This window comes from Sesamum indicum, linkage group LG16, assembly GCF_000512975.1.
Source record: "Sesamum indicum cultivar Zhongzhi No. 13 linkage group LG16, S_indicum_v1.0, whole genome shotgun sequence".
Classification (NCBI taxonomy): Eukaryota; Viridiplantae; Streptophyta; class Magnoliopsida; order Lamiales; family Pedaliaceae; genus Sesamum; species Sesamum indicum.
In genome coordinates, this window is record NC_026160.1 from 2,618,111 (window position 1) to 2,629,791 (window position 11,681).

General features: G+C 33.2%; 1 protein-coding gene across 1 annotated transcript; it reads right to left on the reverse strand.

Moving 5' to 3' along the window:
• Positions 9,180-10,874, reverse strand: LOC105178636 (anthocyanidin 3-O-glucosyltransferase 2). Its single transcript, XM_011102147.2, has one exon. The coding sequence runs from the start codon at positions 10,721-10,723 to the stop codon at positions 9,293-9,295; it is 1,431 nt and encodes a 476-aa protein (XP_011100449.1). The 5' UTR covers positions 10,724-10,874; the 3' UTR covers positions 9,180-9,292.

Genomic DNA, 11,681 nt, shown 5'->3' on the forward strand with positions numbered 1-11,681 from the left:
ACTTATTCGGTTTATTTCATTCTCCTTATAGGTAATACCTAAACCATTCAAGCCACCCCGGTATAAACAAAAAGTTGCACACAAACAACCATGGAAGCCATCATACAAGTCTTCCACATCCCAACAAGAAAATGCAGCTCAAAACTCTAGGCCTCCTCCACCAACTCAACCAAGTCATCTGCAGCCACCAATCCCAAAAGTTAATATTAGAGCTCCACCACGATGGATAGGGAGACAGGAGGTATTTCCAAAACAGCCTTTACAACCAGAGATCAAATCTCTTCTGTCAACATGTACATTTTTGGAGAAGGATGGCAAGAAGTATGTTACATTATCACGATTGAACAATGTTTTATCACAATCGAAGGACAAGGGAAACAAGGAAGACAAGGGCAAGAAAAAAGATGGGAGGAATTCACCTTTTGTTTAAGAACTTTTTTATTTTGATTGAAACATTTTTTGTTTGTAATCCCAAGATACTTGAGAAACTTGAGGAATCAGTTGTGATTTCATATGCTATGAATTAGGGGGTTTTGTGCATATGTTGTTAAAGAAATGTCGTAAATGGATGTTCATGTTTTTTGTGAAGACAGGCTGTATATTGTGGACAGGATGTTATAAAATTGTTGATGTTATTATGAAATGAATGTTTCTCATTAACATGTTGAAAATGGTGTAGAATTGAATGTTTTTATTTTCATTATATTGTTGAAAAAGGTGTAGAAATGCTGCTGAAAATTCTTTATATTGTTGAAAAAGGTGCAGAAATGGCTGAAAAGGGTGCAGAAATGCTGCTGAAAATTTCTTATATTGTTGAAAAGGGTACATAAATGGCTGAAAAGGGTGCAGAAATGACTGAAAATTTATTTTTATTCTATTACTAAATTAATTAACAACTGCAGTTTTAGGCTTTTAATATCATTCTTAAAATTCATTAACAGAATTCTTTAACAACATAACACATAATTCACAAAAGCTTCAAATTTGAGAGTCTCAATTTCATTATCAAAACCACCAAATGCCATTACAATTCCTCCATTTTATTTTTTCCCATATCTAACAACATAATGTAAGCCCCTACAAATCTAACAACTTGGAACAATTCATTGAACGATTCATCCAAAGACCACCACCCGTTTACCCATCCAAAAACCGACCAACATAAACCATGATGCCACCAAGCAAACTTTAAGCCAAAATATCTTCTTCTTCAGCTGTTTTGCTTCGATTTCCATTGCTTGAAGCTTGCGACGCAAACCGGGTATGACACACAAAGCTCTAGAACACATAGGTGGGTCATCCCATGTAAAAAATCGACATCCTCTACTCTGCAATTGAACAAAAAATAAGCCAACATCTACAAAACTTAAACTTAAACTTCAATTCTTACCTTATAATTTGCGCAAGAATAAAACCTTCTTCCGGGATTGTCATTGGTCCAAGAGGTTCTTAATGGAGCCCTAATGCCACAAAAGCAGTTTATCACACTGGTGGAGTCATTGCCCGACGATAAAGAAGACATTTTTTCTGTTTTTCTTCACCTGCAACTTCATTTGCAGCAGCAAAAATGAGAGAAACAGAGAGAGCCCTTACATACGGTGAAAAAAGCGGGAAGAGGAGCTCTTTTCCCGCCTAAAGCCACGTCATTGGCCATGTCATTCGCCACGCAAGCACCTACGTGTTTAAGTTGCGCACGTGGACGTCGGAACCCTAAGCCCCAAATCTCTCCGCCGCGTTTTTGGGCAATTTTTGTCGGAAGGACCAAAATTGCCAAAAAATCAATACTTACAGGACTAAAATTGCCAGTCCTGTACCTACGGTCCCAATTCTGCCACCCCCCCATACTTACAGGATCAATTTTGCAATTTTGCCAAATAAAATATATCCCAAGAATTAATTTAATCCAACTCTCCTCTTCTGGAATTAATTCTAAAGTAATTCCATCACTTTCGGATGATTTATGTGTGACTCTTTAGATTCACTTGCAGCTAGACTTGAGCGTGTGTTACCAATGCAATTAATTAAAATCTCATTTAATTAACTATTTTTTATTAACCAATAACCAGAATCAGCCTTTTACCATAGAATGTCTAGCATTAGTCTATGGCACTAGAGACTAGGTGAATAGTGGCGCGAACATTTAAACTCCAAATTTCATACGGGTACCGTCCTATTGTCAATCGTCTCCCGACCACACTCTAGCGTATGGAATTGGGCGTTGGTTTTCATGCTTGACTAGGCTTCTATGCTTCATACTCGAGATGTGGTTACTCTACTGATATTCGTAGGAAATTTCCTTCCACTTAATCAATCACTATGGACATAGGTTTAAAGAGTCTAAACCATCTGAGAGCGCATAGGAGCTCTCGTTGTCACAATATTGACAGGGGACTATTTTTTTTTTTTAGAACCCACTGTCCTCGCTACATATTCCGATAGCACTAGAGAAGGTTTATAATGACTATACCTCACGACAAAGTTACCTCTGGCTAGTTACCTCTCACGGGTTTAACCTTTCGGATTGTGGGCATTTGTTCACATTGAAACGTATTAAATAAACACAACAAAATACTAATGCCTTTGATGACACTTACTATATTTATCATGGCAATATTATTTTTAATAAATATTGACGAATAGAAAACAACCAGTTTAACTGACTTTTTAGTTACCTATTCTAGCGTATAATACTTCTTGCTTCCTTACAGTTCTCACTTCTTGTCTTTAAGTTCATAAGGTAATCTCATTACCCTATTAGTGTATGTGGCTCTTGCCTCCTTATCATCCATTCTTGTAGGCTCTCCTTCATCCAACATATTAAAATGTTTCTTCACATCCTTAGTCCATTGAGTGTGAATATAATGTTGAGGAACTTCATGAACATTGTACGAGCTACTAAAGCATGTGAACAAAGCATTCCCATCCAACTATATTTCTTGTAACTACACTCAACTATCAAAGAATTTATATCAAGGAATACAGGGTATACCCATTTGTTTTTGTTCTCTGCATTGGTTAACTTGTGATGTGGGTAAAACCCTATTCTCTCATAAAAAGACAACTTTGCTCCTGATGGGGCCCAAAATCGCAAGTTTGCCAACATGACCCGCACCTCGTTTACCGGGTCGGGTCGCGACCCGACCCGACGACCTAAGACACGTGGCACGCGCATAGCGGATCACTAGACCCCCAGGTTCTCTATAAATACCTCCCAGTCAGTGCATTAAAGGTACGTCGTCTTGATCGCATTTTACCTTCAGGTCGCTTTAGGTCGCTGTTTTTCCAAACGACCCCATATTTCGACCTCAGAACCAAACACTGACTTGAGCATCGGAGGACCTTAGCTGGGGGCCACCCCAGCAAACCTAACGATCTGCTTCTTTTCTCAGGACCCAATCACTAGTCTGGGGGAGGAGCGACCTCGAACCACTTGGGAGATCAAACCAAGGAGGTCGCATAAATTTCGACCCGGATCAACTTGAATCCGTACGCCGTATATTCGGATGCAATTTCTTTACATGACAAAGCACCAGTTCTAGTTACATAATCTTTCTTGAACTGCTTGTACATATTGTTTGTGTAAAATTTTGACTGCATGCTTCAGGATCTTACTATCTTGATAGCAATTACTAACAAAGATATGCATCGGCTTCATTTCTACGCCAGTTTCCTCGAAAATCCTTTTCATATATAAGGACAACCTCATGCAAAGTTATGGTTTTGGTGGAGATCTTATTCCATGCATGATTTGTACTCTTATTTCTAGATGTTGATCTAATGTTTAATACATTTTATAATTAATATGCTCCCGAGCTTGAACTAAAGAAAAATATATTGAAAAGTACGAGCTTGGGCTCGAGTTCGCGGTCGACTAAATGGAAAATGATGTCATGAGCTTGAGCTCTTTATATATGCTTTGAGCTTGAGCTCGAGCTTTTTTCATAAAAGTTGGTCGAGCTAAGCTCCAGTTCAAAATAAAAATTTAAACTCGAGCTCGACTCGTTTACACCCCTAGTTGACTTCTCTTGCACCTTATTTATAAGAGTAAATCTTGAAAGACTTAGACGTTGTTTAAAGGTGGTTGAGATATCTCCTAAAAACTTTGGGAATGGCTATTTTCTAGAGATGGTATTTATCCAACTGTTGAAGTTGTCCTCTAAAACATATGCTAGCAAAAAGTGGCCCTACCAGATCAATTGAGAATATAGGAGGGTCAGTCACCCGGATCTTCCATCAATCGGATCTAGCTGGTTGTTGCATCCCCTAGTGGCATCCATTTAGGATGATATGACCTGGGATATGTAGAATGTAGCTGATGCCGCAATTGAGAGTGACATTGGGCCTATTGGCATAAGTCCTATTCTTATCGGTTGCCCATTTAGCTGGGTAGCATAATTCAGACAGGTTGAACTATTATCATTACTGTCTGTCAAGTATATTTGAGTTAGAAGAGTTTGGGTTTGTTGGATCGAACTAAGAGTGTCTGAATTCTTGATCTGAATTTGAGCATAATTTAATTATTGAGCTTAAAAATTATTTATTATTGGCATCACTTATAATAGATAATTTCTTCATTGCTTTTATAACTTTTGTAGACAAATGACACAATTTCTAGAAGGCACTAGACCCCTTAAAGTCATCATGGGACCCAATATTTGAATTTTTTTTTTAAAAGAATAAAATCTAAAATCAAATATTAATATCTTTTATTTTTTTCCAAAGAAAGTTAGTTGTAATGTATTTTTAAAATTTTGATAGATTCTTTTATGTTAATTACTGAACTATGATGAGTAAAACTAATATTTTATAAGTTTTATTATTTTCTTATTTTATTCATACGCTTCAAGAATCTATGTTTAGAATAAAACTTGATATCTTAAAATTACTAAATATTTTATAGGGGTAATTTACACTTAGACCCTTTTTAAAAATATAAAATTACCTTTTTTCTAATTTTTTTTGAAATTACACTTATACCCCTTCGAAATTCTTTCTTTACACCTGACACCCTTTTCGTTAGGGTTTAGATGAAAATGTCAACACTAACAAAAAGAATATATAAATTTTCAAGTTTGCCTCCCATTTAACTTTTTTATTTATATTTTTGCACTTATAAATGAATAAATATATATATATAGGTGGAGTGAGGTTAACATCATTATAATTTTTTTCTTATAAGTACAAAATGGTTACATGAGAATGTTTAAATGATAGATAAAATTCAAAATTTATGTTTTTTTTCTATAATGTCAACATTTTTCATTCAAATCCTAACAAAAAGAGGTTAGGTGTAAGCAGTGAATAGTTGAGGGAATGTAAGTATGATTTTAGAATTTTTTTCGGTGAAAGTGTAATTTCATAAATTTAGAAGGGGTGTAAGTGTAATTAATCTTATTTTATAAGATATATGAGTTTCTATTTTTTCTTTTATATGAAGTTAACAAAGAACTTTTTAGATGAAATTCTTGTCACTACCACGTTTATTAAAATTGTATATAGCAAAAAGAAATAATATCATCATATATATTTTTTAGTAATAATTTGAACTTTATTTTATTAAATTATTATTAATTACGCTGCTTTCATAATTTGATTATCGTCTCAGAAAAGATAGACTTTTCTTTTATAAATATCTTTTAAAAATTTTTTATTACTACAATTATTTCTTTTACGATGCTTTTTGTAAATGGAATTGTCGTCTCATAAAAGATAGACTTTTATGCATTTAATTGCTCAAAGTATTATTAGTCATCATCAAACATGTTTGTTGCATTAGGTAGGGCAGAGATGGTTTATGAAGCTAAAGCATTATTACATGAACATAAATTATTACAACTGCGCGTGACAGTTGGGAAAACAAGCACAAATTTAATTTTTTATTATAATTAATTATAATAGGTAAAAGTAAAAAAAGTATGGTGGATACTAACTAATCATGACTGTATAGTATTATATTACTTGTTATAAAAACTAAAAATTATGACAAATACTTTGGTTATAGTCAAATTCATAGCGAATGTTGACGGGTAAACTACATTTTTGATCCATAAGTGGATCAGTTTTCAATTTTGGTCTCATACTCAAGTTAATTCGCACATTGAGTTCCGTATGTAGTTTTTTTTTTTTTTTCAGTTTGAGGACCATTGAGGGATTTTCGGTTCCAATTGGTAATGGCAACTGTTCTCTCTGTTAGTCAATACAACCAAAATAAGGGTAAACTACTTTTGTTGTCCCATAAGTGGACATGTTCTTAATTTTGGTCCCATAACTGGGCCTGTTTTTAATTTTGGTCTTACACTCAGGCCACTGTTTTCAATTTTGGTCCCATACTCAGGTCAATTCACACATTTACGTGTGTGACCAAAATTGAAAACACGTCCACTTATGGGACCAAAAATGTAATTTACCCTTTATTTTCATTGTATTCACTAACGAAGAGAGCAACTGTCATTATCAATTGGACGGAAATCCCTCAATGGTCCTCAAACTGAATAAAAGAAACCACATTTGGGACTCAATGTGCGAATCAACCTGAGTGTTGGACCAAAATTAAAAATAGGTCCACTTATAAGACCAAAAATATAATTTACCCAATATTGACTACCCGTGGTCAAAATTTATATTTTCGAATTGGTTTTTTCATATCGTGATAAATAATACTAATAATTATAATTTTTACGGCGTTGTGATGTATAGCATATAAAATAAATTATTTTTTGTCTGTTTTAATAGTCAAACATGTGCACGAAGTCCCTCGTGCTTGCATTATGTAGATTGACTACGAATCTCAATTGTGTTATTTTTTTTGTTTTTTGCTCAAGACCCCAGACACCTAACCATCTTTTTAAAAGTATATAGATAATTTGAATTAATTAGGTCATCAATTACATGTGTAAGAAAGTGAAAGAAAGTTTGTTTATACAAAAATATTCATTTTTGTATTATTCTCAACAAATTCTTTGAGTGATGATGCTGCCAAGAAAGTAGGATTCAAGTTGATGCAAGGATTAAAGGTAATTTTGGTTTTCTAATTAATTATATTTATTTTCTATTTTAGTTTTTTAATTTTTTAGAGTTGTAGAATGGTCTTTTAGGTTTTTTAATTGCTCAATTTTAATCCTTCATTTGTTAGAATTTCTCTAAACTTGTCGCTAAATGCCACTTGAATCTGACGTGGCATTTTAAACTAGAAGAATTAATTTTATTGATTAATTATGCATGATATGACAATTACGTGACTTTAGTTAAAAAAAATAAAATATAATGCGGCATTAATTGTCATATCATATTAGGAGAACTTTTTTTATATATATACACAATTATATATATATATATATATTTACATTATATACTTAATTATATTACATATAATTATATATATATATACATTACATATATATAATTATAGATTGGGCGACCTCGTCATTGCCCAACAAAAAAAGGGGTGACAACGTAGCCCTCGATTTGGGCGATGAACGCAATTCGTCGTTCTCGTCCAAAGGTTGGTGGCGATGGTCGTCGTTGCCATTGAGGTGGCGGCCGGCCGTCGCTATAATTATGTATATTAATTCATAAAAAAGTAAAAAGAGGAAAAAATGTATTATTTTTTATTTTTTAAAGAAGGAATAAAAATATTTTTATTTTTTAAAATTTAAAAATAAAAAAAAAATATTTTTATTTTTTAAATATATAATGATAAATATTATTTATGTTAAATACTCTAATTTAAAAAGTTTGATATACCATTTTTTGTATTTGATATTAATTAATATATTTGTAATAAATATAATTTATCAAAATATATTTACATTAAATAATATTTAAATTAGTTGAAAAAATATTATTTTTTAAATTTTCAAAATATGAAATTTAAACTGGGGGCATTTTAAATTGAGGGGATTAATTTATGGATTAATTATGCATGATATGATAATTACGTGACTTTAATTAAAAAATAAAATATCGTAGCATTAATTGTCATATCATATTAGGAGAACTTTTTTTCATTTTATATATATACACAATTATATTATATATTTATATTTATATTATATACACAATTATATTATATATAATTATATATGTACATTACATATATATAATTACAAATTGGGCAGCAACGGTGGTGAGGGCGAGGACGCCCAAACTATTCTGGGCGATCTGGCCGTTGCCTAGCAGAAAAGAGGGCGACAAAAAACTTGGGTGTCGTCATCGCCCAAAGGTTGGTGGCGATAGTCGTCGTTATCACTAAGGCGGCGGCCGGCCGTCGCTGCCAATATATATATGTAATTATGTATATATATATTTACAAAAAATTAAAAAAAAGAAAAATGCATTGTTTTTAATTTTTTAAAAAATGAATAGAAATATTTTGTGTTTTTTAAAATCCAAAAAAAAATATTTTTATTTTTAAAATATATAATGATAAATATTATTTATATCAAATACTCTAATTTAAAAACTTTGATATATGATTTTTTGTATTTGATATTTAATTAATATATTTGTAATAAATATAAGTTATCAAAATATATTTAAATTAAATAATATCTAAATTAGTTGAAAAAAATATTATTCTTTTAAATTTTCAAAATGTGAAATAGAAATAATTTAATATTTAAAAAGTTATTTTAAATATAATAGTATAATTCAATGCCACCTTGGATTTTTTTGAAAGAAAAATTGAAGGCATTTACCAAGTCAGTCCCAAATAGCGAATAATATTTCAACCCCTAATTCGAAAGTGCAAGTTGGCTAAAATTTCGGCCAATATTGTTCCAAAATTAAGCAATTAAAAAAACCTAGAGAATCATTTTCCAATCCTAGAAAATTAAAACACTAAAAAAGAAATTAAAGGACCAAAATTACCTTTAATCCTTGATGTAAAATAACTAAATACTCTAATGGAGTAAAAGAGTTGTGATGGTACAATAAATGCATTTCGCTTGTGCCCATTTAAGCTTAGGCTAAAAGACGCATCACACTACTCGATATTCGATTGATAAAAATTTATTTGAATTTAAATTATTAAACTTAACAAATTAAAGTTTAAACAAACTCGATTCAGTAAATGCAAAAATAACAAAATTTATTTAAAAGTATCAAATGACTCTAGCCTAAATCACGTGTGATCTAATTAGTGCTCATATAAGCTCGATTGGACTAATAATCAAACCAAATTCAAACTTAAATCTTAAAATTCGATAATAATTCAAATTAAACTCAAACAATAATACGTTCGACTCGATTCAAATAATTTATAACAATATTTAAAGCTAGTACAAGTATCATATTAAGAAATGTTTTTCATGACATTCTCAACAAAACATTTCAAGTAATTGTACGACGACCCACCTTCCATCAGGGCCATTCTGCTCTTCTCTTTCAGTGCTTTCATCTTAACTCGGATCTCATTCTCTGGGTTCATCAGCTGCTTGATTGCCTTCTCTATCGTCTCTGCGCCGACAATCACATTACTGTCCGCATTATAGTCCATCTTAATCTCAACTGCCATTTCAAACTCCTTCACCAGCAGAAACGCATTGGCCTGTTGCTCTGCAAACAAAGGCCACACGGCCATTGGTACCCCGCACCACACACTTTCCAATGTTGAGTTCCATCCACAGTGCGACACAAATCCTCCTACTGCAGGGTGAGATAAAACTTCCATTTGAGGCGCCCACCCAATCACCTTCCCAATCTCCGCAGTTCGTTCAAGGAATCCCCGTGGTAACACATCTTCAGGATTTTCATACTCCCCTGGAGACTCAATCTTTTCTTTCGAAGGTGGCTTCCTCAGGGACCACAAAAACCGATGTCCACTATTTTCTAGGGCCACAGCAATCTCCTTCACCTGATCCTCATTGAAGCATCCCTTGCTACCAAAGCAAAGAAACACAACAGATGAAAGAGGTTGCCTGTCAAGCCACTCGAAGATTGTCCTGTGGCTTTGCTTTTCCTGATCAGTTTGGTCTTCCCCAAATTGAAGTATTGGTCCCACGGGGTAAATTGGTGGGATTTTCTCAGTGTTGGAGAGTGACCTAATTTGGTGGGATTCCAAGTCAAGAAAGGTGTTCACAATAATTCCTGCCGTCTCTCTGTACCTTTTGACAAAATCGAGGAGATCACTTTCCTTATCAAACACTGATGAAGGCCATACTTTAGCAGGAACAGGTTTACAATGTGTTGGTACAGATATCTCAGCATCTGAATTCTTGTACTCCGTCAGATCCAGATTATTGTCATCTCTAAGACTCTGGAGATGGAGCATCAGGCCCAGCGCTGCCGAACCAGAAGAGACGAAAACGTAAGTGGGGATGCCAAGCCCGTTGGCGACGTCAATCATGGATGTGCAGAACATGTCGATTACAAATCCAGCAATCTTACACGAACTCGAACTTTTCATTATTTCGAGCACAGCGTCCCTGACAAGATCCTTTTGACTCTCCACGAACCGAGCCACGAAGTGCTTGGGATATTTCATCAACTCTGTAAGGATGGACTCGTTTTGGGGCAGTTCCACGAAGTTTACTCGGGAGTCAGGCGAGTTCTTGGTGTAGGAACTGATCTTGTTTTCCATTGGCATCCTCATGATGAGGACTGTGATCGAGAGGCACTCGTCTCGATCCGCGAGGAGCTTTGCCATCTTTACTGCTGCTGTCAGGTGACTCAGTGCAGGCAAAGGAATGAAGACTAGGCTGGCTAATTTTTTGGCTTCAGCCATTTCTGGTTACTCTAGTCAAGGGAAATTGGAGAGGAAGAATACTATGGAACAGCCTCCTTATTCTTGTGATTATTTATCCGAATAACTAGGCTCTCCTCTTTCGATATTTAGTATAATTATACGTAGATCCTCTATAATTTAAAAAATTATATTTAGCACCCTGAAGTTTGCTTTTACTAACAAATAATCCTCTCGTTAGTCAAAATTTACCAAATTTGTTGATATTAATAAAAAAATAGAATAAAAATTTATATTTACCCTCTATTGACTCGTTACTAACTTATTGTAGATTAAATATTTTTTTCCTTTCTTGCACATTTCTCGTTGGGACCGCGGCGTGCTATCACCAAGGGGTTCCCTATTTGGTGCACAACGTCTTTTTCTCAAGCTGTTGGGTCTTCGTCGCTATGGGAGTCTCAGTTCCCATACTAGTGCTTCCTTGCCCGAGCACCAGCGCTACTCCATCGGCCGAATTCAATTCTATTCCCTCCCCTTTGTCGCAGTTAGGTGTGGTAGATGAGTTAAGCCGGCTCGAGCTCGAGCTCATTTATGATTGTTCAGCTCGCGAGCTGGTGAATATTTTTTTTTATTTTTTTTATATATATTTTTATTTTTGAATTTTTTATATATTTGATTTTATATTTAATATTTGATCAATTTTATAATCAAAATTGACCATATATTATAATTATAATCAATATCAATATATTTTATTTTGGATAATAATAAATTATGGTACTTTTATTTATATATTTAATCTTTATACAAAAATAAATTTAATTAACAACTTAGTAAATTATAATATTTTTTAGAATTATAATTATTATTTAATATGATATATATAAACTTTATGTTATATTTTAATATATATTTGTATTACGTTATATATTTTTAAATTGACAAGCAATTCACTTATGATTTTTTATTATTTATAAATTTATGTCAAAATTTAGTAATT

What these genes read in the sequence shown, in the direction of transcription:
- LOC105178636 (XM_011102147.2), bottom strand. Translation starts at nt 10,723, where the DNA reads ATGGCTGAAGCCAAAAAATTAGCCAGCCTAGTCTTCATTCCTTTGCCT.